General features: G+C 41.8%; 2 protein-coding genes across 2 annotated transcripts; one reads left to right on the top strand and one right to left on the bottom strand.

Moving 5' to 3' along the window:
* Positions 1–17,137: 17,137 nt before the first annotated feature.
* Positions 17,138–19,926, top strand: LOC118386667 (proteasome subunit alpha type-6). Its single transcript, XM_035774389.2, has 7 exons — positions 17,138–17,323; positions 18,123–18,217; positions 18,343–18,424; positions 18,656–18,811; positions 19,079–19,257; positions 19,432–19,526; positions 19,741–19,926. The coding sequence occupies exons 1-7, from the start codon at positions 17,248–17,250 to the stop codon at positions 19,796–19,798; spliced, it is 741 nt and encodes a 246-aa protein (XP_035630282.1). The 5' UTR covers positions 17,138–17,247; the 3' UTR covers positions 19,799–19,926.
* A 2,481-nt stretch (positions 19,927–22,407) lies between these two features.
* LOC118386666 (NF-kappa-B inhibitor alpha-like) lies at positions 22,408–24,867 on the bottom strand. Its single transcript, XM_035774388.2, has 5 exons — positions 24,543–24,867; positions 23,910–24,018; positions 23,399–23,695; positions 23,019–23,276; positions 22,408–22,810 (listed from the first exon to the last, which is right to left on the bottom strand). The coding sequence occupies exons 1-5, from the start codon at positions 24,785–24,787 to the stop codon at positions 22,778–22,780; spliced, it is 942 nt and encodes a 313-aa protein (XP_035630281.1). The 5' UTR covers positions 24,788–24,867; the 3' UTR covers positions 22,408–22,777.
* Positions 24,868–27,675: the final 2,808 nt, after the last annotated feature.

Genomic DNA, 27,675 nt, shown 5'->3' with positions numbered 1-27,675 from the left:
CAACCCACTTATAGGGAAGGACATACAAAAAGCATGGCTCTTACACAAATGTCTGATGATTGCCTGAGAGAAATTGATGATAAAATGGTTGTGGGGGATATTTTGTTAGACTTCAGTGCGGCTACTGACATTATCGATCTTAGTCTGCTGCTGGAAAAATTTAAGTGTTATGGCTTTACACCCTCTACTATATTGTGGATAAAGAGTAACCTCTCTAATAGAACACAGAAGGTGTTCTTTAATGGAAACCTATCCAGCATGATCCAGGTAGAATCAGGAATTTCCCTGGGCAGCTGTCTTGGCCCCTTACTTTTATCAATCTTTACTAACGACATGCCTGCCTGCTTTAAGTAAAGCCAGTGTGTCTATGTATGTATGTGGATGACTCAACACGTCATCTACTACCACGACTGAAATGACTGCAACACTTAAAGAACTGCAGTTAGTTTCAGAATGGGTGGCAAGGAATCAGTTAGTCCTAAATATTTCAAAAACTTAAAGCATTGTATTTGGGACAAATCATTCACTAAAGCCTAAAACTCAAACAAATGTAATGAATAATGTGGAAATTGAGCAAGTTGATGTGACTAAACTGCTTGGAGTAACCCTGGATTGTACTGTAAACTCTTATGGTCTAAACATATTGATACAACAGTAGATGGGGAGAAGTCTGTCCATATGTAATAAAGCACTGCTCTTCCTTAACAGCAATATCAACAAGGCAAGTCCTACAGGCCATAGTTTTGTCCCACCTGGACTATTGTTCAGTTGTGTGATCAGGTGCTTAGGAAAATAGCAATTGGCTCAGAACAGGGCAGCACGGCTGGCCCTTAAATGTACACAGAGAGCTAACATTAATAATATGCATGTCAATCGTTCCTGGCTCAAAGTGGAGGAGAGATTAACTTCATCACTACTTGTATTTGTGAGAGGTGTTGAATGGACTGAGCTGTCTGTTTGAACTACTGGCACTCAGCTCAGACACCCATGATACACTACAATACATGCCACGAGGTCTCTTCACAGTCCCCAAGTCCGGAACAGACTATAGGAGGCGCACAGTACTACATAGAGCCATGACTACATGGAACTCTATTCCACATCAAGTAACTCATGTAAGTTGTAAAATTAGATTTTAAAAACATTGAACAGCGGGGACTGTGAAGCAACACAAACATAGACAGACACATGCATACTAAACACGATAACACACACTATACACTAGAGGTCGACCGATTATGATTTTTCAACGTCGATACCGATAATTGGAGGACCAAAAAAAAAAAAAAAAGATACCGATTAATCTGACAATGTTTTTTAGAAACAATTTTTTTATTTGTAATAATGCCAATTAAAACAATACTGAATGAACACTTATTTTAACTTAATATAATACATCAATAATATAAATTTAGCCTGAAATAAATAATGAAACATGTTCAATTTGGTTTAAATAATGCAAAAACAAAGTGTTGGAGAAGAAAGTAAAAGTGCAATATGTGCCATGTAAAAAAGCTAACGTTTAAGTTCCTTGCTCAGAACATGAGAACATATGAAACCTGGTGGTTCCTTTTAACATGAGTCTTCAATATTCCCAGGTAAGAAGTTTTAGGTTGTAGTTATAGGAAATATAGGACTATTTATCTCTTATACTATTTGTATTTCATATACCTTCGACTATTGGATGTTCTTATAGGCACTTTTGTATTGCCAGTGTAACAGTATAGCTTCCGTCCCTCTCCTAAATCCTACCTGGGCTCGAACCAGGAACACATCGACAACAGCCACCCTCGAAGCAGTGTTATCCATGCAGAGCAAGGGGAACAACCACTCCAAGTCTCAGAGCGAGTGACGTTTGAAACGCTATTAGCGCGCACCTCACTAACTAGCTAGCCATTTCACATCGGTTACAGCAGCCTAATCTCGGGAGTTGATAGGCTTGAAGTCATAAACAGTGCAATGCTTGAAGCATTGCAAAAGAGCTGCTGGCAAACGCACAACAGTGCTGTTTGAATGAATGCTTACGAGTCTGCTGCTGCCTACCATCGCTCAGTCAGACTGCTCTATCAAATATCAAATCATAGACTTAGTTATAACATAATAACACACAGAAATACGAGCCTTTGGTCATTAACAAGCGCCAGTGCGAAAAAAGCACTGTCGTTGCACCAATGTACCTAACCATAAACATCAATGCCTTTCTTTAAAATCAATCCGCAAGTATATATTTTTAAACCTGCATATTTAGTTAATATTGCCTGCTGACATGAATTTCTTATAACTAGGGAAATTGTGTTACTTTTCTTGCGTTCCGTGCAAGCAGTCAGGATATATGCTACAGTTTGGGCCGCCTGGATCTTTGCGAACTGTGTGAAGTCCATTTATTCCTAACAAAGGCCGTAATTAATTTGCCAGAATTGTACATAATTATGACATAACATTGAAGGTTGTGCAATGTAACAGCAATATTTAGACTTAGGGATGCCACCCGTTAGATAAAATACGGAACGGTTCCGTATTTCACTGAAAGAATAAGCATTTTGTTTTTGAAATTATAGTTTCCAGATTCAACCATATTAAATCATCACCCGTTTGTCGAAGTAGGCTGTGATTCGATGAGAAATTAACAGGCACCGCATCGATTATATGCAACGCAGGACACGCTAGATAAATTAGTAATATCATCAACCATGTCTAGTTAACTAGTGATTATGTTAAGATTGTTTTTTGTAAGATAAGTTTAATGCTAGCTAGCAACTTACCTTGGCTTCTTGCTGCCCTTGCATAGCAGGTAGTCAGCCTACCACGCAGGCACTTCGTGGAGTGCAATGTAAGGCAGGTGGTTAGAGCGTTGGACTAGTAACCGGAATGTAGCAAAAACAAATCCCTGAGCTTACAAGGTAAAACTCTGTCATTCTGCACCTGAACAAGGCAGTTACCCTAGGCCGTTAACCTAGGCCATCATTGAAAATAAGAATGTGTTCTTAACTAACTTGACTAGTTAAATAAAGGTGTAACAAAAAATATTACAAATTGGCAAATTGGTGTGAAAAAAATACCGATTACCGATTGTTATGAAAACTTGGAATCGGCCCTAACTAATTGCCCGACCTCTACTATACACATTTTGTGTTGTAGATATGTGGTAGTAGAGTAGGGTCCCGAGAGCACACACTTAATGTGTTGTGAAATCTGTTGTGAATGTATTGTAATGTTTTTAAAATTGTATAACTGCCTTAATTTAGCTGGACCACAGGAAGAGTGGGAATATTATGGGGATCCATAATACATGCAAATACATGAGCCCACTGCCTAAAAGCCATAGGACTTACCTTTTCTCTATTTGTGGTGAGGTGATAGACAGTTTAGCATTGAGTGTTGTTTTTTTATTCCTATTTTACCATCCCAAAGTCCCATTCTTAAGCATAAATTAACTTATGTTACAACATCTCACATTAGCCAAGAAGCTATTGACTGTACCAGCACAAGCACACTCCTTATTTCTGCTGAAATTCAGCCCTAAAAGGAAAGGAGACCGGAGACCTGTGTGAGAATCTTCTAAATATTTGCTGCAAATACAGAACTGAAACTCCCTGGAAACAGCAGAGAATGGGATGGACGTAACATAATCATCTTACACCTGGCATTAGCTCAGGTCAGGGAACATATGAAACAAAAATATAAGCGTAACATGTAAAGTGTCGGTCCCATGTGTCATGAGCTGAAATTAAAGATCACAGAAATGTTCCATACACACAAAAGGTGTATTTCTCTCAAATGTTGTGCGCTAATGTATTTACATCCCTCTAGTAAGCATTTCTCCTTTGCAAAGACAATCCATCCACCTGACAGGTGTGCCATATCTAGAAGCTGATGAAACAGAACAATCATTACACAGGTCCACATTGTGCTGGGAACAATAAAAGGCCAGTTCTGGCACACAACACAGTGCCACAGATGTCTCAAGATTTGAGGGAGCGTGTAATAGCAACTGACTGCAGGACTGTCCACCTGAGCTGTTGCCAGAGAATGTAATGTTCATTTCTCCACCATAAGCTGCCTCCAACTTCAGTTTAGAGAATTTGGCAGTATGTCCAACCGGCCTCTCAACCGCAGACCACGTGTAACCACCCCAACCCAGGACCTCCACATCCGGCTTCACCTGCGGGATGGTCTGAGACCAACCACCCAGACAGCTGATGAAACTGTGGGTATGCACAACCAAAGAATTTCTTCACAAACTGTCAGAAATAGTCCACGTGCTCATCGTCATCACCAGGGTCTGGAATTGACTGCAGTTCAGAGTCATAACTAACTTCAGTGGGAAAATGCTCACCTTTGATGGCCACTGGCACGCTGGAGATGTGTGCTCCATGGATAAATCCCGGTTTTAACGGTACCTTGCATATGGCAGACAAGCTTGTATGGTGTTGTGTGGGCAAGTGGTTTGCCACCATGAGTGCCCCATGGTGGCGGTGCTACACTCGTGTGTGTGTGTGTGTATATATACACAAGTATTTGGACACCCCTTCAAGTGAGTGGATTTGTCTATTTCAGCCACACCCGTTGCTGACAGATGTATAAAAGTGAGCGCACAAATCTCCATAGACAAACATTGGCTCTAGAATGGAATTTACTGACGAGCTCAGTGACTTTCAACATGGCACTGTTATAGGATGCCACCTTTCCAACAAGTCAGTTCATCAAATTTCTGCCCTGCTAGAGCTGCCCCGGTCAACTGTAAGTGCTGTTATTGTGAAGTGAAAATGTCTAGGAGTGTCACGGTTTTCATATGGTGAAGGAGAGTCGGACCAAACTGCAGCGTGTCGATTGCGATCCATGTTTATTTACACAACGTAACACGAATCCAAAACACAAACTCTACAAAACAATAAACGTAGTGAAAACCGAAACAGCCTTAACTGGTGCAAACTAAGGACATCAAGACACTCAGGACAATCACCCACACGACAAACTCAAAAGAATATGGCTGCCTAAATATGGTTCCCAATCAGAGACAACGATAAGCACCTGCCTCTGATTGAGAACCACTCCAGACAGCCATAGACTTTGCTAGATAACCCCACTAGCTACAATCCCAAATACATACACACCAAAACCCCAAGACAAAACACACCACAATACAAAAACTCCATGCCACACCCTGGCCTGACCCAATACATGAAGAAAAATACAAAATACTTAGACCAGGGCGTGACAAGGAGCAACAACTGCTCAGCTGCGAAGTGGTAGGCCACACAATCTCACAAAATGGGCCCGCTGAGTTCTGAAGCACGTAGTGCATAAAAATAATCTGTCCTGAGTTGCAACACTCACTACTGAGTTCCAAACTGCCTCTGGAAGCAATGTCAGCACAATAACTATTCATCTGGAGCTTCAGGAAATGGATTTCCATGGCCGAGCAGCTTCACACAAGCCTACCATGCACAATGTCAAGCTCGCCACCATTGTACTCTGAAGTGATGAATCACGCTTCACCATCTGGTAGTCCGACGGACAAATGGGTTCGGCGGATGCCAGGAGAACGTTTCTTGACCCAATACATACTGCCAACTGTAAAGTTTGGTGGATGAGGAATAATGGTCTGGGACTGTTTTTCATGGTTTGGGCTAGGCCCCTTAGTTCCAGTGAAGGGAAATCTTAACTCTACAGCATCTGTGATTCCAACTTTGTGGCAACAGTTTGGGGAAGGTCCTTTCTTGTTTCCGCATGACAATGCCCCCGTGCACAAATGAGGTCCATACAGAAATGGTTTGCAGAGATCGGTGTGGAAGAACTTGACTGGCTTGCACAGAGTCCTGACCTCAACCCCATCAAACACCTTTGGGATGAATTTGAAAGCTGACTGCGAGCCAGGCCTAATCGCGAAACATCAGTGTCCGACCTTGCTCATGGCTGAATGGAAACAAATCCCCGCAGCAATGTTCCAACGTCTAGTGGAAAGCCTTCCCAGAAGAGTGGAGGCTGTTATAGCAGCAAAGGGGGGACCAATTCCATATTAATGCCCATGATTTTGGAATGAGATGTTAGACGAGCAGCTGTCCACATACTTTTGGTAATGTAGTGTATGTCTGTGTGGCAGGCTTGGCACAGAGCCAAGTCAACCCCCTCAATGCTCCTAATGAGTTTAGAAGGTACCTGACCACAGAAGAGCTGTGAAGAGACAGGGAGGTCACATCTCTGCGCATTGTGGGTGGTAGTTAGGGGTTTGGGTCAAAGGTCACAGAAGGAAAGGTAGCTTCTCTTCAGACACCCACAGAGTAACACTGAGGCAGAGGCAGGCTAACAGGGGGTTTCAGTCAGGCATTGTTGGGCAAACAAGGGGTTCTAAACATTTTGTGTTCCGTGGCCCACTGAAAAACTTTCAGAAAAGGCAGCCTGGTTGAGAATCACTGAGGTAAACCATCAAAACGGCAACCTTTTTTCACACCTTTTTGATTCATAAAGGCATGGTGGAATTTACAAAGCATCTGTTTTAGTATTTCACAACCCTTCACAACCATTCCTCCATGTCCCACTAATCAAATACCCCAGAAATCAAAAGTAAAAGTCAAACTACATTGTAAATTCATATTGCTTATCCACTTATTTTATTCCTTTTTCCTTCAAGGCATTTTCAAAAACATTCCGTTTCTAAGAAACTGTGAAATGTACAGCACCAACATTTTATTCTTATCTCAAGAAAGTACAGTACCTCAGTACTTTGAGATTTATTCAATAATCTTAATTGCTACTCTCACTGTGATGAACAAAGTATTTATGAAGAACTAATCATTTATTATTTTTACATTATTTTCTACTGTATTTCAATCGGGGATATGAGTTTCCTAGAATTGTGTGTGTGTTCTATTTGTTTTTCTTACTAAAATCATTATGCGTGGAAAGATAAGTTCACAGACGTCTGGTATATAAATGTGTCAAATGTATGCACTTCAAATGAATGGATCCCACGATTACAAAGGAAGGCAGTGTCATTGAGCATCTCTCACCTATTAACCTTTGGTATGTTTGGAAAATATGAGCAAAACTATGGTGGTTCTGTATGAAAATATGTACTCACTGCCAGTGGAGATCCCCCAGGACCCCATGAGTAGGTCTGTAACTGTTTGTCTCACGCATCGCTATATGAGGAATGGTGGTGTGGGTCTTTCCTCTCAAAAAGGGTAGATAGGCTGTAGACTATAATGAATGAAAATACTGCTTCCTTTGATATAGAAAGAACAGAAGTGAGAAATACAGAAGACAGGAAAGGGAAAGACTAATGAGAGGTATCAGGTCTGTTTAATGGGGTTGTGGGATGTCTGTGTACATTGTGAAATATTAAAACAAGGTGGCAGGTGGTGCTTTCAACAGTCATTTTCTATTTCCCCAAAAATATTTTAAAGTCCTTCTTTGTTTCAAATCTCAGGTGGCTGAAAAATCAAGTCTGTTTAGACCTGTTTAGAGCTATTGTCTGACATTTGCTCTGACATTTTACAAAGCAAATTAGTTATACAACTAAACATTGCAAATATGTGCCCTTACCACAATACAGTCTGGAGTTGTGAAATCCTATGTGGGCATTTTATTCTTGACACACCCTGATCTGTTTCACCTGTCCTTGTGATTGTCTCTACCCCCTCCAGGTGTCGCTTGTTTTCCCTGGTGTATTTATCCCTGTGTTTCCTGTCTCTCTGTGCCAGTTCGTCTTGTATGTCTTTCAAGTCAACCAGCTTGTTTTCCCCCACTCCTGCGTCTATTCTCTTTTTGCTAGTCCTCCCGGTTTTGACCCTTGCCTGGACTCTGTACCCGCCTGCCTGACCATTCTGCCTGCCCTGACCTCAAGCCTATATGCCACTCTGTACCCCCTGGACTCTAAACTGGTTTTGACCTTTTGCCTGTCCACAACAATTCTCTTGCCTTCCTCTTTTGGATTGATGAATAAATATCAAAGACTCTGCCTCCCGTGTCTGCATCTGGGTCTCGCCTTGTGCCCTTATAAGTCTTTCCAAACAAAGCCCTAACTCTCAACACTATTGAACCCGAGACAACATTTAGTGACAAGGAGTAACTATGACTATAGGGAAGCAATTTAATCCAGCTTTGAGTCCAAAAGGGAAATACCTGGCCTGCGAAGTACATAATGGTCCAATTCAATCCCATTATAATCCCTGTTCTCAAAGATTACCAGGAACAGGGAAAGATACCCTCTACACAAACAGTCAGGCCTCCCAAGAGCAGCGTAAAGGAAGTACTGTATGTTCTGCTACATGGACTGCGGTACTTTTTGTTAATTGGTGCTTTCCTTCCTTCAAATGAACTGTATATTTTTTCTTTGCCTGGTAAAATTCCTGGCAGGAACTCCCCTACCTCTCTAGAGGAATGCACAGAGGCCAAATAAGGAGTACAAGGAAATGAGGGATCATGACTAGGGCTGTTACAACATTTAGTGACAAGGAGTAACTATGGTTATGACTGCAGACTGCAGTCAAATTTCACGTGACTATTCGTCACGGAAACTAGGCATCTCCAAGCTCTGATGCTGCTGACGGTCATTAGCCTACCAAACTTGCTAACTGCCTGGTACTCAGCACTCTATTGTCCCTCTAATCACTCTGACATCAACACAAATGTTTTCAAAAATAAAATAAAAAAAACAGATCAAACATCCTAGTAAAAAATGCCCTGTCTTAGGTCAGTTAGGATCACCACTTTTAAGAATGGGAAATGTCAGAATAATTGTATAGAGTGATTTATTTAAGCTTTTATTTCTTTCATCACATTAGTATTTGGTAGCATTGCCTTTAAATTGCTTAAATTGGGTGTAACGATTCTCCTCGTCATCTGAGGAAGAGTAGTCAAGATCGGACCAATGCGTAGCGTGGTAAGTGTCCATGTTAAATTTATTCAATAACTGAACACTGAAACACAAAGTAAACAAAAGAACAACCAAAACTGATCTGTCTGGTAGAGAGACAGAACTACCCACAACTCAATTGGGAAAAACAGGCTGCCTAAGTATGCTTCTCAATCAGAGACAACAATTGCCAGCTGCCTGATTGGGAACCATACCAGGCCGAACACATAGAATGCCCACCCCAACTCACGCCCTGACCAAACTAAAATAGAGACATAAAGGAACTAAGGTCAGGATGTGACATTGGGTCAAATGTTTCGGGTAGCCTTCCACAAGCCTCCCACAATAAGTTGGGTGAATTTTGGCCCATTCCTCCCGAAAGAGCTGGTTTAACTGGAGTCAGGTTTGTAGGCCTCCTTGCTAGCACACGCTTTTTCAGCTCTGTCCACAAATTTTATATAGGATTGAGGTCAAGGCTTTGTGATGGCCACTCCAATACCTTGACTTTGTTTTCATTAAGCCATTTTGCCACAACTTTGAAAGTATGCTTGGGGACATTGTCCATTTGGAAGACCCATTTGCGACCAAGCTTTAACTTCCTGACTGATTTTATTTTTTATTTTTTTTATTTCACCTTTATTTAACCAGGTAGGCTAGTTGAGAACAAGTTCTCATTTGCAACTGCGACCTGGCCAAGATAAAGCATAGCAGTGTGAGCAGACAACACATAGTTACACATGGAGTAAACAATTAACAAGTCAATAACACAATAGGAAGAAAAAAAAAGTGGAGTCTATATACATTGTGTGCAAAAGGCACGAGGTAGGCGAATAATTACAATTTTGCAGATTAACACTGGAGTGATAAATGATCAGATGGTCATGTACAGGTAGAGATATTGGTGTGTAAAAGAGCAGAAAAGTAAATAAATAAAAACAGTATGGGGATGAGGTAGGTAAAAATGGGTGGGCTATTTGCCGATAGACTATGTACAGCTGCAGCGATCGGTTAGCTGCTCAGATAGCAGATGTTTGAAGTTGGTGAGGGAGATAAAAGTCTCCAACTTCAGCGATTTTTGCAATTCGTTCCAGTCACAGGCAGCAGAGAACTGGAACGAAAGGCGGCCAAATGAGGTGTTGGCTTTAGGGATGATCAGTGAGATACACCTGCTGGAGCGCGTGCTACGGATGGGTGTTGCCATCGTGACCAGTGAACTGAGATAAGGCGGAGCTTTACCTAGCATGGACGTGTGGATGACCTGGAGCCAGTGGGTCTGGCGGCGAATATGTAGCGAGGGCCAGCCGACTAGAGCGTACAAGTCGCAGTGGTGGGTGGTATAAGGTGCTTTAGTGACAAAACGGAAGGCACAGTGATAAACTGCATCCAGAGTGTTGGAAGCAATTTTGTATGACATCTCCGAAGTCGAGGATCGGTAGGATAGTCAGTTTTACTAGGGTAAGTTTAGCGGCGTGAGTGAAGGAGGCTTTGTTGCGGAATAGAAAGCCGACTCTTGATTTGATTTTCGATTGGAGATGTTTGATATGAGTCTGGAAGGAGAGTTTACAGTCTAGCCAGACACCTAGGTACTTATAGATGTCCACATATTCAAGGTTGGAACCATCCAGGGTGGTGATGCTGGTCAGGCATGCGGGTGCAGGCAGCGAACGGTTGAAAAGCATGCATTTTAGATGCACTATTGTAAAGTGGCTGTTCCACTGGATGTCATAAGGTGAATGCACCAATTTGTAAGTCGCTCTGGATAAGAGCGTCTGCTAAATGACTTAAATGTAAATGTAAATGTAATTTGGTTTTACTAGCGTTTAAGAGCAGTTGGAGGCCACGGAAGGAGTGTTGTATGGCATTGAAGCTCTTTTGGAGGTTAGATAGCACAGTGTCCAAGGACGGGCCGGAAGTATATAGAATAGTGTCGTCTGCGTAGAGGTGGATCAGGGAATCGCCTGCAGCAAGAGCAACATCATTGATATATACAGAAACAAAGAGTCACCCGAGGATTGAACCCTGTGGCACCCCCATAGAGACTTCCAGAGGACCGGACAGCATGCCCTCCGATTTGACACACTGTCTGCAAAGTAATTGGTGAACCAGGCAAGGCAGTCATCTGCAAAACCAAGGCTACTGAGTCTGCCGATAAGAATATGGTGATTGACCGAGTCGAAAGCCTTGGCAAGGTCGATGAAGACGGCTGCACAGTACTGTCTTTTATCGATGGCGGTTATGATATCGTTTAGTACCTTGAGCGTGGCTGAGGTGCACCCGTGACCGGCTCGGAAACCAGATTGCACAGCGGAGAAGGTACGGTGGGATTCGAGATGGTCAGTGACCTGTTTGTTGACTTGGCTTTCGAAGACCTTAGATAGGCAGGGCAGGATGGATATAAGTCTAACAGTTTGGGTCCAGGGTGTCTCCCCCTTTGAAGAGGGGGATGACTGCGGCAGCTTTCCAGTCCTTGGGGATCTCAGACGATATGAAAGAGAGGTTGAACAGGCTGGTAATACGGGTTGCGACAATGGCGGCGAATAGTTTCAGAAATAGAGGGTCCAGATTGTCAAGTCCAGCTGATTTGTACGGGTCCAGGTTTTGCAGCTCTTTCAGAACATCTGCTATCTGGATTTGGGTAAAGGAGAACCTGGAGAGGCTTGGGCGAGTAGCTGTGGGGGGGGGGGCGGAGCTGTTGGCTGAGGTTGCCAGCCGTTGAGAAATGCTTGAAGTTTTCGATAATCATGGATTTATCGGTGGTGACCGTGTTACCTAGTGCAGTGGGCAGCTGGGAGGAGGTGCTCTTGTTCTCCATGGACTTCACAGTGTCCCAGAACTTTTTGGAGTTGGAGCTACAGGATGCAAACTTCTGCCTGAAGAAGCTGGCCTTAGCTTTCCTGACTGACTGCGTGTATTGGTTCCTGACTTCCCTGAACAGTTGCATATCGCGGGGACTGTTCGATGCTATTGCAGTCCGCCACAGGATGTTTTTGTGCTGGTCGAGGGCAGTCAGGTCTGGAGTGAACCAAGGGCTATATCTGTTCTTAGTTCTGCATTTTTTGAACGGAGCATGCTTATCTAAAATGGTGAAGAAGTTACTTTTAAAGAATGACCAGGCATCCTCAACTGACGGGATGAGGTCAATGTCCTTCCAGGATACCCGGGCCAGGTCGATTAGAAAGGCCTGCTCACAAGTGTTTTAGGGAGAGTTTGACAGTGATGAGGGGTGGTCGTTTGACTGCGGCTCCGTAGCGGATACAGGCAATGAGGCAGTGATCGCTGAGATCCTGGTTGAAGACAGTGGAGGTGTATTTGGAGGGCCAGTTGGTCAGGATGACATCTATGAGGGTGCCCTTGTTTACAGATTTAGGGTTGTACTTGGTGGGTTCCTTGATGATTTGTGTGAGATTGAGGGCATCTAGCTTAGATTGTAGGCCTGCCGGGGTGGTAAGCATATCCCAGTTTAGGTCACCTAACAGAACAAACTCTGAAGCTAGATGGGGGGCAATCGATTCACAAATGGTGTCCAGGGCACAGCTGGGTGCTGAGGGAGGTCGGTAGCAGGCGGCAACAGTGAGAGTCTTATTTCTGGAGAGAGTAATTTTCATGATTAGTAACTGTTTGGGTGTGGACCTGGAAAGTATGACATTACTTTATGGGCTATCTCTGCAGTAGACTGCAACTCCTCCCCCTTTATAATAATAATAATAATATATGCCATTTAGCTGACGCTTTTATCCAAAGCGACTTACAGTCATGTGTGCATACATTCTACGTATGGGTGGTCCCGGGAATCGAACCCACTACCCTGGCGTTACAAGCGCCATGCTCTACCAACTGAGCCACAGAAGGACCACACCTTTGGCAGTTCTATCTTGACGGAATATATTATAGTTGGGTATGGAAATCTCTGAATTTTTGGTGGCCTTCCTGAGCCAGGATTCAGTCACGGCAAGGACATCAGGGTTAGCAGAGTGTGCTAAAGCAGTGAGTAAAACAAACTTAGGGAGGAGGCTTCTGATGTTGACATGCATGAAACCAAGGCGTTTTCGATCACAGAAGTCAACAAATGACGGTGCCTGGGGACATGCAGGGCCTGGGTTTACCTCCACATCACCCGCGGAACAGAGGAGGAGTAGTATGAGGGTGCGGCTTCAATGTCTTGAGATGTTGCTTCAATATATCCACATTTTCCTCCCTCATGAAGCCATCTATTTTGTGGTGTGCACCAGTCCCTCCTGCAGAAAAGTACCTCCATGATTTTCCCATGATGTCAAGCAAAGAGGCACTGAGTTTGAAGTTAGGCCTTGAAATACATCCACAGATACACCTCCAATTGCCTCAAATGATGTCAATAAGCCTATCAGAAGCTTCTAAAGCCATGACATCATTTTCTGGAATTTTCCAAGCTGTTTAAAGGCACAGTCAACTTAGTATGAGAAACGGGTTTTAATGACTCCAACCTAAGTGTATGTAAACTTCCATCTTCAACTGTATTTATTCATGGAGTGGCAGGGTAGCCTAGTGGTTGGAGTATTGGACAAGTAACCGGAAGGTTGCAAGTTCAAATCCCCGAGCTGACAAGGTACAAATCTGTCGTTCTGCCCCTGAACAGGCAGTTTAACCCACTGTTCCTAGGCCATCATTGAAAATAAGAATTTGTTCTTAACTGACTTGCCTAGTTAAATAAAGGTAAGAAAAAACATGAACCTTCCTGATTTTAAGTACATTGCTTTCCTTTACTGGCTGGCATGAAAATGAACCACGGGAAAAGAGTCCATTCGCTATTTAAGTGTATCGATGATGTGTATTTATTTTCCCCTGACACTGTTCCGAGACAGGTGCATGATAATGGTCCATTCTAAATCAAAAACTAATTTCACACATACAGTGGGGCAAAAAAGTATTTAGTCAGTCACCAATTGTGCAAGTTCTGTGCAAGTTCTCCCACAAACATTTTCATCATAGGTACACTTCAACTATGACAGACAAAATGAGGAAATAAAATCCAGAAAATCACATTGTAGGATTTTTTATGAATTTATTTGCAAATTATGGTGGAAAATAAGTATTTTAGTATGCAACGCAGGACACGCTAGATAAACTAGTAATATCATCAACCATGTGATTATGATTGATTGATTATTTTTTATAAGATAAGTTTAATGTTAGCTAGCAACTTACCCTGGCTTACTGCATTCGCATAACAGGCAGGCTACTCGTGGAGTGCAATGAGAGGCAGGTGGTTAGAGCGTTGGACTAGTTAACTGTAAGGTTGCAAGATTGAATCCCCAAGCTGACAATGTAAAAATCTGTCGTTCTGCCCCTGAGCAAGGCAGTTAACCCACCGTTCCTAGGCCGTCATTGAAAATAAGAATGTGTTCTTAATTAACTGACTTGCCTAGTTAAATAAAGATTAAAAAATAAGTTAAAAAAAAATCGGCCAAATCGGTGTCCAAAAATGCTACAGGGTTCAATTCTCGGGGCGACTCTCTTCTTTGTATACATCAATGATGTCACTCTTGCTGCTGGTGATTCCCTGATCCACATCTACACAGACAACACCATTCTGTAATGCTTCTGGGCCTTCTTTTGACACTGTGTTAACTAACCTCCAGACGAGCTTCAATGCCATACAACTCTCCTTCATGGCCTCCAAATTCTCTTAAATGCAAGTACAACTAAATGCATGATCTTCAACTGATCGCTGCCCGCACCTGCCCGCATCACTACTCTGGACGGTTCTGACTTGGAATATGTGGACAACTACAAATACCTAGATGTCTGGTTAGACTGGAAACTCTCCTTCCAGACTCACATTAAGCATCTCCAATCCAAAATTAAATCTAGAATCGGCGTCCTATTTCACAACAAAGCATCCTTCACTCATGCTGCCAAACATCTCCTTGTAAAACTGACCATCCTACCGATCCTTGACTTCGGCAATGTCATTTACAAAATAGCCTCTAACAATCTACTCAACAAATTGGATGCAGTCTATCACAGTGCCATCCATTTTGTCACCAAAGCCCATATACTACCCACCACTGCGACCTGTACGCTCCCGTTGGCTGGCCCTCGCTTGGCATACTCGTCGCCAAATTCACTGGCTCCAGGTCAAATCTTTGCTAGGTAAAGCCCCGCCTTATCTCAGCTCACTGGTCACCAATAGCAGCACCCACCCATAGCACGTGCTCCATCAAGTATATTTCACTGGTCACCCCCAAAGCCAATTCCTCGTTTGGCTGCCTTTCCTTCCAGTTCTCTGCTGCCAATGACTGGAACGAACTGCAAAAATCACTGAAGCTGGAGATTCATATCTTCCTCACTAACTTTAAGCACTAGCTGTCAGAGCAACTCACAGATCACTGCACCTGTACATAGCCCATCTGTAAATAGCCCATCCATCTACCTCATCCCCATAATGTATTTATCTTGCTCCTTTGCACCCCAGTATCTCTACTTGCACATTCATCTTATGCACATCTATCACTCCATTGTTTAATTGCTATATTGTAATTACTTCACCACCTTGGCCTATTTATTGCCTCCCTTATCTTACCTCGTTTGCACACAATGTATATAGACTTTTTTTCTACTGTAATTTTGGCTGCATGTTTGTTTATTCCATCTGTAACTCTGTTGTTGTATGTGTCGAACTGCTTTGCTTTATCTTGGCCAAGTCGCAGTTGTAAATGAGAACTTGTTCTCAACTAGCCTACCTGGTTAAATAAAGGTGGAATATATTTTAAAAAAACGGAGCCAGCACGTGGAGACTTGCAAGATGATGCGATGAAGTCCAGACTGACAGACAGGCTTGGTACTGATGTCTCTGAATGGCACTAGTCATAACATTTTTACTAGCTACAACTTTTACTTGTTTTGTCTTTTTTATTATTGAATTGAATGGTATCAGTCAATTCAGGGAGGCATTGACTGATACCATTCTGCGTGTTCTGCAGCAGTGTCACGAACTCCTGTTTTATAAAGGAAGGAAGGAAGGTATGACCACTCTGACATGTTTGCCAAAATGCAGATAGGCACAGTATCTGTATCAGCTGTGAATGACAATGAAATAAAGATGAAAGGTGCACATTGTTATATTAGCAGAACACTGCTTCTAAGATATTATGTAAAGCATGTGTCAAACTCGTTCCACTGAAGGCCTAGTGTCTGCAGGTTTTTTCTCCTCCCTCGTGCTTGATTGATGAATTAAGGTCACTGATTGGTAACAAACTCCCCTCATCTACTTGTCTTGGTCTTAATTGAAAGGAAAAAACTAAAACCAGCAGACACTAGGCCCTCCATGGAATAAGTTTGACACCCCTGATTGATTGTTCTGATTTTTTATTCTACATGTACCTGTTACTACATTTGAAAGTTATCAAAACACTTTAGAATATCTACAAATTCAGCAATTGCATTCTCATATTACACTGTTGGTTACTGACCTATTCAAAACTCCTTCCAGCATCTCACCATACATCTGTCTGTAGTTACTAAACTGCAGGAGGTTTGTTCCTTGTGATTGAGTGGAGGGAAACAGCTGCGGGCAAGGTTCTGACAGATGGGTGTGTCTTGTTGTTGGCAAGTACCTACCCAAGAATCACTCACATCAAACCACACTCCCAAGCCAACTCACGCCTCACTTCTGTCTTGACCGCCAGCATTTGTTGAGAAGCAAGCCAAAAAACAAGGCTAAATCAGCAGGTGCAGTTCCCCTTTAAGCTGTTTGACCAGAGTAAAAGGCCAGCAACATTCAGTATTATTTTCCGAGCCCCATGAAATGACACCATATAATGATTCTACAGACTCTACTGAAAACTCCCCACCCAACTGTAACATCTGAACTAAGAATTGTTTTTCCAGTATAGTTCTATATACCATATATATTGTCCATGGCCAGGCACCCCCATTTTAAGCTGTTTTGCCACAGTAAAAGGCCAGCAACACTCTGTATTATTCAGAGCCCCATGAAACGACACCATATATAAATTATACAGACCCCAATGAGTACTCCCCACCCCACTTTTACATCAGCACAAATCGTTTTTTCTCTATAACCCAATATGTAATGCATACATTGTGATTTGCATTGGGGGCATTTATTTGAGCTTGGAACATGTTTTAAAAACCCACATTTAATGCAAATGTCACTTAAATATGAATCAATGTTCATGTTTAGAGGATTATTTTTCATACACCATGAATACATATTGGTTAATGACACCTTACTACCATTACATGGGGGACGTTTATTTCGAACGTTTCCCGAAATTCCGTGATCCGGAAGTACTTTTAGTATTGATGAGATGCTGGTTCATTTATGCATGAAGTGAGATTTGTGTTTACAACATATTTTTCACTTCTTAGCTAACCAAATTCCAACCAAGATGTCCCGGGGCTCAAGTGCAGGTTTTGATCGTCACATCACTATCTTCTCTCCAGAGGGTAGACTCTACCAAGTTGGTTAGTACGGTATATTTACATTTGCATGCACACAATATTGTACCCAGCTTGGTAAATGCGCTGTCATTGTTCATAGCTAAGAAGCTAACGCTAATAAGTTGATAACTAGCTAACTCGCATTACGTCTATAGTCATTTTTTAAATGTAACATATTCAAATTCTGCATGCAGTTTTAAGTTTCGAAATTTAGTTTGACTGCCCCCAACTACTAATGTAGCTAGCTAACGTTAGATATCCGCACAATAAGCAGAATGCTCAGCTTGCTAGGCTAACACCTGATAAGAAACACAATTAAAATAACTAGCTAGCTAGCTACCTACTCACTCAACATGAAACTGTCATTTGTACTAGATAGCGACTGAATGAATACATGTTGCTTTATTGTGGTAATTGTAGACGTGAGTGCAGCTAGCTAGTGAGGGAATCAAGCTAACCACAGTATGTTGTTAGCAAGCTAGGAAGTCTCGCGAGGCCATCTTAGTAAATCTCAACGTGAAGGAAGAATGGGTGTCAGATACAATTATGTGTATAATCATTGGTCAGACATAGAGCTCCTATTTAGGATAGATCCTATTAGTATTGTGATTCCTAATTCTATGGTATCAGAGGTGTGCTGTCATCTGAAGTGCTTTTGACCTTTATTTACCTAGGCAAGTCAGTTTTCAATGATGGCCTAGGAACAGTGGGACGACAGATTTGTACCTTGTCAGCTAGTCCAACGCTCTAACCACTACGCTACCCTGCCGACCCATGCACTGATACGATCATGTTCTGAATAACCCTGTTGTGTTTTACACAGAATATGCTTTCAAGGCCATAAACCAAGGTGGTCTCACATCAGTAGCAGTCAGAGGTAAAGACTGCGCAGTCGTCGTCACACAGAAGAAAGTACCGGTAAGTTCAGCTGTAAAACCATGCCCATTTACCTCATTGTTTTAGGCTTTTCACAAGTGGAGTACTAACTTACTCCAACAATTTGATTCCTTAAAAATGATGTTACCTTGTTTTGTCTCTACTAGGACAAGCTGTTGGATGCCTCCACAGTCACTCACCTGTTCAGGATAACGGAGAACATTGGCTGTGTGATGTCCGGGATGACAGGTAGGAGGAGTATGATACACAATGCCTTAGCAAGACTACTTGGTAAACTGCTACGATGGTCAAAGCCAACTCTTATTAACAACTTCACTTTTACTTGTATCCCAACTCATATAATTCAACTCTTGCTAAGAAAAGTACTCTTCCCCCTTCCATGTGCATAACATTAAGGCCTACATTGAAATTGCCAATTCCCAGTGCTGGCTGTAACTGCTTGACTCTTCTCTCCTCCAGCGGACAGCAAGTCCCAGGTTCAGAGAGCGCGCTACGAGGCAGCCAACTGGAAGTACAAGTATGGTTATGAGATCCCAGTGGACATGCTGTGTAAGAGGATTGCTGACATCTCTCAGGTGTACACACAGAATGCTGAGATGAGGCCGCTGGGATGCTGTAAGTGCATGTTTATTCATGTTCACCATCACTTGATTTATGTGTGTTGGAACTGAAATTTGAAGCACAAGTTCTACATACTAGGCAGTCAAAAGCATGGAATTGTAATGAGCCGTGTTGTACTCCTAATTTTAATTCAGACAATTATAGAAAGACAATGCCAATGCATCTTTCCCTGATATCGTTTACAACTCTTAGATTATCTTCTGTACAAACAAAATGTTCTCCTTGACCAGTATCCTGTCTTTCCTTTCTTCTGCTTTTCAGGCATGATAGTGATAGGTGTGGATGAGGAGTGTGGTCCCCAGGTGTACAAGTGTGACCCTGCAGGCTACTACTGTGGGTTCAAGGCCACTGCTGCAGGGGTCAAACAGACAGAGGCCACCAGCTTCCTGGAGAAGAAAGTCAAAAAGAAACTCGACTGGACCTTTAAAGAAACTGTTGAGGTAGAAAACCCCTTCCACTCCGCTAAATGTGTATATAGAGTACAAAGTTTAGTGATACAATTAAAAATTAACTACTAAGTGAAATGTTGTACGGTCAGCATTTGTTTCTCCCCTCTGCAAAAACAGTAGATGTGATTGCATTGTATCTCTCTCCTTCTGCCTCCTTCTCTTCAGACTGCCATCACCTGTCTGTCAACAGTTCTGTCAATTGATTTCAAGCCCTCTGAGCTGGAGATAGGAGTCATCACAACAGAGGATCCTAAGTTCAGGTGAAGCACCACTCTGCTCTGAAGACTCTCATTTAGCATCATTAGGCCCCATATAACATACAGTAAGACCTTTGTTGTTTAGAAAGTGTGTAAAATAGGTACACTTTAGGTGTGGAGGTGTTATATTGGTCTGTCCCACTAATGTACTGCCAGAATTGTGTTGTTGCGAAGTTCATAGTGAGGAATTTGAATCTGTATTTCTTTATAACTGCAGGATTCTGACTGAGTCTGAGGTGGACATCCACCTGGTGTCCCTAGCGGAGAGAGACTGAGCCCAGAAAGACTACAGAGTCCCAGAGAGAGATGTGTAACTGAATGATGGGATTTGTAGTCCCCCTGTTGAAGAATGGTGTTATCCTTGTATTTTACCCCCTGTTCCATTAAAAATGTTTCTAGTAAATTCTTATATTTAAATGTATTTATTTTCAGTTAGATCTCTTAACCTGTCCCGGCATTTTCTCTCAGGTACTAGTGACAGACTGTGTAGGAGTAAGACAATATTTTTGTGTGACCCATAGATTTGACTGAATTCTGTGCACCAGGCCTTTGTTATATGACCTAGTACAAATTTTACTTTTTAACTTGTTAAAGGTCTGTTCCAGAGGTTTTGTATATGTTTTCGCTAGTAATTCTGAAAGTAGTACTGACGAGGGTTCAGGAAATGTTGCACAGTTGTGTACTACATCATCCATTTCGTATGTTGCATACAACATATAAATAAATTGCAATTTGTAGGATGTGTTCCAAATTCCAATTCGTACAATGTGTTTCAAATTTGTAAAGTGCATTTCTACAATATGTTTGTAAGTGCTTAAGATCCTATTCTCTCTTTTAAATTAGGTGACCTGACTGAGACAGATTTAGAAACTGGGAAAGTTTTGAACATTTCTGCAGAGTAGAACATTTACTTCCTGTTGTGGTTCTGCTCATTTAATCACGTCATACTGCAGAGCTGTGGTAAAGGTTCTTTACTACAGTCAGTCAACTGGTTGTGTCCTGTTTAGCTCCTATCATTTCTATGCATTCTCCACTTTCAGAAAGTCAAAAATAAATTTGTTTGAAAATGCACCTCAGGCGACAATCACAAGGCAAACCGTTTTGAGAAAAGAGTGCAGTATTTATATGTGATTTGAGATGTCAGTAAAAGGTGTTTACATACCTGAATGCATAGCAGGTAAAGGTTGAATGGCTTCCAGATGAATGTATTATCAATAAGTGAACTAGATGGGATATTTGCCTATTGGAAAATGTCACATATTGAATGCCGTTTAGATTACAGAGGCAAAAGACTAATCCAAAGTCTCAGGATTAGTGTTTTGTTGACTCGTCATGTTAGTTCTAAGTCCAGAGGGTATGAACAGATCACATGCAGAGGTACTGTTGCGTCCTTGGGTGAGGCCGAGTCAGATTCCTTGGGAAATCCCCTGAGAATCCAGAGGTCTATAGGCCAACTGATGTTTATGACCCACAGCAATTATAGGGTCCATTTTACACTGCCAGTAGTCCAAAGATCATGTCTTTTTCTACCACTGATGGACTATAATAGTATTTTTCAGATGTGCAACTGGGAGTAAGGGTTGCTGAAGGAGAGCTGCGGATTTTAGAATATTCGTATGAAAATCTGTCGCCAATTGGAAACCTGGGGTATGTTAAGTCGGCTGAAATTCAGCCTTGTCCTGTGTTATACTTTTAGCTCTCAGGGTTTCCCAGTAGTCATTACTGCTTCTGGTAATACAAATAATAAGCATGGGTAATCCAGTCTGGTAAATTTCAATAATTCCCAGATTGGTGAACAGTAGGTTTTCTACAGAATGAGTCGGCTCTTCCTATGCCTACCCAGACTGATTCAGTGGTGCTTCTGTAATGTTTTGTATAAAACAGTAAGGAGCAGGAGCTCCTCTTACACATCCAATCCGGGAGGGACTTTTAAAAATGTGACTCACAGATCTGATGACCCCACCCCAACCAAGAAACCCCAGACTGGTCCTCTGTAGCTCAGTTGGTAGAGCATGGCATTTGCAACACCAGGATAGTGGGTTCGATTCCCAGGACTAGCCATACGTAAAACGTGTGCACGCATGACTGGTGCTTTGGATATAAATGGCATATATTATTTATTTATTACAAGTCCTGTGTGTGTTATGTGGGGGAAGGGGAATTCACTTGTATTGCAGTAAGTAAAGATATCTTAAATTGAATATGACTCAAGTGAAAGTCAACCAGTAAAATACTACTTGAATAAAAGTTTAAACGTATTTGGTGTTACATATACTTAAGTATCAAAAGTATAAATAATTTTAAATTCCTTATATTAAGAAAACTAGACGACACCGTGTTCTTGTTTTTAAAAATGTTTTATTTGTGGATAGCCAAGGTCACATTCCAACACTCACACATAATTTACAAACGAAGCATTTGTGTTTAGTGAGTCCGCCAGATCACAGGCAGTTGCATTTTGGAATGTTCCTTTGACACGTTTTCCTGTCCTACTAAGCATTCAAAATGTAACTCGCACTTTTGGATGTCAGGGAAAATGTATGTTGTAAAAAGTACATTATTTTCTTTAGTGAAAGTTGTCAAAAATATAAATAAATAGTAAAGTACTGATATGCCAAAAATACAACTTTCAAGTATTTCTACATAAGTACTTTACACCATTGGCCTTGTGTGGGATTTTCTATGTGAGTAATGTTGGCTAAGTAAGGCAGTTTATTGAGATGGTTTGATACTGTATATTACTGTGTAAAAATGGCCATGGAGAATTACTAGAGTGTGACAGGAAATTCAGGACTGTACTGTGAGACAGTTTGCTGAAATAATTGTGTCACAGGAAATAAACCAAAACCACAGTGCGTAAGAGTAGGAAATAAAGCAGTGAAAATCCATTTATAGATGCATATTTTATTCATTATTTTCAAGTGTTTCACTCACATTTAATCAAAACATTCACAAGTATAAAAATATCTCTGTGTATTTACAATATATTACTGATATATACATGAAAATAGGAGAATGCTCTGAGGTCAGGGGTCATATTATGTGTTCCGGTGCATTTGATCTTCACAGAACACCAGACTTCCATCCCGACCGAACGGCATCTTCAGTCTTGTCTCTCTCGCCTTTTCTGTCTGCCGGCTCTAGGCGGCTCTCCCGAAGGCTTCTGGGACCTGGAGTTCCCACTGTGCTTTGACTGGACTGGCCCGTAGCAGCTTCATCGACTTGACTTCACGTCACCATGTGATGCGACCACTTCAATTCTGCCCGAATGTAATGTCATCGTACATCTGTGTAGAAAAAAAGAAACAACGATTCTGTAAACTCAACTCATTTAAATAGAAAAAAATGTGTATTTGTTAGTCAATCCACTTGAACAGATAGAGCCTTTCCCCCCTCTCTCTAGTACTGCAGTTTTTTATTAATTTAACCTTTGTTTATATAGAGATCAAATCTCTTTTACAAGTGAGACCAGTGTAGCTGTTGTTAGCTTCTCACCTGTTCATCATCAGACATGCATTCCTCCTCGCTCTCTTCTGATTCACTCTCAGGCAGCTCTCTGAGCTCCTGGTCTGTCTTCTCATACAGCTGGTGGCAGATCTCAGTGTTCTGACGCCCGTAGGTCAGGTGGTACGGCGTGTAGCCCCCGTATGTCACACTGTTGACGTCTGCCCCCAGGGAGAGAAGCCGGTGGACCAGGGATAGGTTCTGGAGGTCTACAGCCAGGTGGAGCGCTGTACGACCGCTACATTGTTCCTGAGGGGAAACAAAAATACACCAAACGTTAGTTTTTTTTGGTTTGAGAATACATTTAGGTGTTCAATCATCAATGGGGATACTTGATTATTGGCAACAGAATACCTGTGTCATGAACATACCTGTGCATTGATGTCGGCACCAAGCTGAACCAGACTCTCCACCATGGAGAGGTATCCATTAATGGAGGCAAGGTGGAGGCAGTTGTGTCCGCTGTAGTTGGGGAAGGTGAGGATGTAACTGAGGTGGCGGAGGCAGTTTTGGGTGATCACACTGAAGGAGGTGAGAGAGCCCTTCTTACAGGCGATGTGGAGGGCGGTGTTCCCACTGTCGTCTACTAACCGCGGGTCACACCCAGCCTTCAGTAGCCTCTCTACAAGATGGGGCTGTTCTGTGATTACTGCCAGGTGGAGCGCAGTCTGAGAGAAGAATTAGGTGGTTAGATATCGTTTTCAGGTGTAAGTACCACCATTTAGATGGCTTGTTTATAACAGTTAATAACTATATGTGTCGTGATGACCACTTGTTCAATAAGACAGTTGTTTATCAACCACTTAATTGTTTTAATTAACGAAGGAGGTATGTTTTTTAATTGATCAATTATCTATTTCCCCATTGGTCATCAATAATTACCTGTCTCTGATTGTTTTGTGCGTCCAGTAATATATTATCATTGTGTGACAGTTTGATCATATGCTCGGCTTGTTCTGTGGCTTCATGAATAATGGCCAGGTGGAGAAACCTGTGTGGAGGAGGGGAAAATAAAAGTTTTAAAAAGGCTGTGATTCAGATATGCATGGCGCATAGGAAGTGGTTGAACAAAGCGCAAACACTAGAGCCTTGTGCAATAAAGGATTTTTTTAGGGTTATTTCCACCAGTTGCGGCTTGACACATCTGATGCATTATCATTCCTGGCATCTTGTCAGGGACTTTCCTAATTGCGCAGAGCTGACTTTAGCACCGCCTAGGCGCAGCTCTGAGGCAAAGTAGATACTCATCATACAACTGAGTCCAATAGTCATTTTGTTAACTTGCAAATTATGACTATCAGCTGCTTAATTTTACAGCATCTTGATAACATGAGCATATCTGTAAGTTTTGTATACTTTATGAAAGCATACGATTTTGCATAAAATGCTGTATTCTTAAAACATTGCTTTAGATTATAATAGAATATTTCAATTTGCCTTTTTGCACTTGCAGTAGGCCTATAGGCCTACGTCCCTTTTAAATGCAACATTACCCAAAGATAAAAGTGAACTTACGTGTCGCCGTCCTCGGTCACTGTTTTCCTCCAGGGTTCATTACTGCAGGCGTTTGCCAAGACTTCGACATTGGCCACTCTCAATTCCTCCAGCTCCTTCACAAGGTTACCATATTCATCCTCTTTTAGAGAATCCAGACCGCTATCAAAACGATCTTCTTGGCAAGGTACCATTTTCCCGTGCTTCGATTCCATATCATCATAGTTATAATCCATTTGTTTGTGGTTTGAAACTGTAACATCCATAGTGAATAGACTAACTGACTGATAAGACGACTCACTTCTCTGTTCTCTCTCAAGTTTGGAATTGGAGTGTGTGTTGGAGGGAGGCGCCAGTGGGTTTAATGCTCTACGGGGAGGAGACAAAGAATGGGGGATTTCCACATTGAGTTATCTCGACACAACTAGCAGGGAAACTCATAGACTGGGCTTTTATGAGAAAAATTCCCCCTCGAATTAGCCCCACAGACTCAGAGTAAGAATGAAAACTTGTAGTTTCCTATTAGACATCAAAATCTACCTGTGATGCAGACAGAAATACCTTCAATGAATGAGATAAATGAATGAGAGACAAACGGGTGCCTTTGACAGGTTCTAGAATAAATCCCTTTTCACTTGGGGAATTAATGTGTCATGAGGTAATTGAGGGAAATTACATAATTGTTCAGCACATTTTGCAGATTTTGACTGTATACAGGACAGACTAGTATTTTGATAACTATGCATGCAGGTGTTCCATGGAATGTAAATTGAAGGTCAACCAGTGTGTGAAATATATTAGTTTACCCTATTTATTATTGTACTATTACAGTTCTGCACCTCACCCGATGTCATATGCTATCATACATGGATAAAATGCATATCTGCAAGCATAAACAGATAATACAATGCAAATGTATTCTCCATATGGCCAGGTTTTATCCAGGTTGGGATACCATGTTGGAGGGATGTTTGCAGCCTTCATGTAGGAATACAGAACACAAGTCCAGTGTGGGGAAAACAAAAACAAAATATTTCCTCTAGTTGCATAGTTCCCATGTCTTTGGTGAATCAGATAGAGTTGGGAGACAGATGATTCCACAGGGACTCTCTGACTGCAGAATTTTAAAAAACAAGGGGGCATGGTGTACATAACCCCACAATGAAACTGACACTGCTGCATGTTCCTTCATGGGATATAGCCTAATGGAGTTACCCTTGATGTGCCGCAAATACCTAAAATGTAATATTACATGACATTCCCTTGGAAATCAAAAGGGTTTCCCTAAAACAACACTTTTGAAACATCTTTGGTATTTACATCATGCTTGACGTTTGACCCAGTCTAAGGATGTGAATGTGTGAGGGGGATATCACCACAGAGGGAAACTTCTCACCTTGCATAACATCCCTGCTGGCCTTACCTTGCGTGACAGCGTTTATCGACTCTATACTGTCTACCTGGGATAGCCGCACCCTGACATATCAACTGAAAACTTCATGTTTGCACAGGGACAGATGATTTTAAACAACAAAGCAACCGTAACCACACATCTGTGGGGCGATACTGGGTGTGATGACACTGTACACACACACACACACCCTGCTGTCTGATGTAAAGTGAGGGTGTGCGTCACACCGTCAGGAGTCATGACAACAGGCAACAGGCACACTCCTCTATCTGTGTAACAGAACAAGTGCCACAATACTGAAACTAGGCTAAGGACATAATATGCTTTTTTCTGGAGAGGATTTGAGTCATATTTCATAATGTTATCATGAGTTTTGTTTAGATTTTTATAAGGACCCCCCCCCTGCCAAAAATATAGGAAGTCCTTGCTAATTTGCTATAGTAAAATGTTGTAACATTCTTCCTTCAGCCAATTTGTTCTGTGTTTACTATGGTTTCCATGCGCACCATTTCTATCACCTTAGATGCCTTAATCTCTCTACATTGCCCTCTATCGGTTTGCAGTTGTAACAGCTACTTCCTTGCTTAACTATTACACAAGCATATGCATTGCTCAAGGCACCACATATACTTGTTTGCAAAGATAGTGCCCTTATGATGTTTCCACTGACCTAATGATTTTAACATTTAGGCTTCCTCCAACGTATAACAATAGTCTGGATTCAGACTTCAACTCTCTATTTATGGGACGTCATTTGTGGGATCACATCTTATATTCAACTGATTTGGTAGTTTCAGTAGTCATTCATTGTTACATTAGTCACATTCGTTTTTCCAGTCAGTTTTGTGTTACTGCCTCATTTTGCTGTTCAGTCTTATTAAAAAGCCCTAGAGTTGATGTCTGTGCCCCCGTGGAAATCTAATTAGCATAACCCAAAATCCCCATAAAAATCTGTCTATTTAAGCTATCTGTTTGTATGGGTGGCGTCTCAATCCACTGCATCTGTCAATGTCATCCTTCCGCATCTGCGGTGAAAGGTGGGAGAGCTAAAGCTGTGTTTGTCAGACCAGGAGACATGCTGAAAATCGGTCTTATCAAGAAAGTGTCTGTAGCACCCGAACGGTTTGGCCGACAAAACTATTATCACCCCTCTATGGAAAGACGAGACTCTCTCACGAACACGTAGCTCTGTAGCATGACCACAAGCCTCACAAGACTTGCCTGAAGGTAGCCCGGTACCAGCTAAAAACATTTAAGGAAGTAGTTTAGTGCCTAAAAAAGGGGTTAAATATGAGGGTTCCTAAAATTCTAAATTAAAGCTACATGATCCTTGCTATGAACAATTAAAAACAATTCATATGTTAACTTTGTACAGTAATTTCCTGTCTGTTTTCCAATAATACTGCAAGACAAGTTCCCCTTTCTAGGAACAATTTGATATTCCAGTCTAAAAATAGAATCACACAATGACACAGCATGTATAACTTCCTCCACTGTTCCATATACTGTATGTCAGGGGTGTGTGTGTGTTTGTGAGAATGCATGTGTGTGTGAGTGGACACAGTTACAATACCACGCAGATTGATTTAGTTTAAAATAATGCCTTCTACTTTCTGTTCTAGGACTTTAATCTGTGGACACAGCACCCACCCACAGTTCTTACTGACTGATATGTCAATCAGATGGCACTATTTATGTTCCACTGTCTGAATAGTATTAAATAGTCAACCTTTCTGCCCCTGA

Source organism: Oncorhynchus keta, chromosome 8 (genome assembly GCF_023373465.1).
Source record: "Oncorhynchus keta strain PuntledgeMale-10-30-2019 chromosome 8, Oket_V2, whole genome shotgun sequence".
Taxonomy (NCBI): domain Eukaryota; kingdom Metazoa; phylum Chordata; class Actinopteri; order Salmoniformes; family Salmonidae; genus Oncorhynchus; species Oncorhynchus keta.
This window is presented reverse-complemented; position numbering and strand designations above follow the sequence as displayed.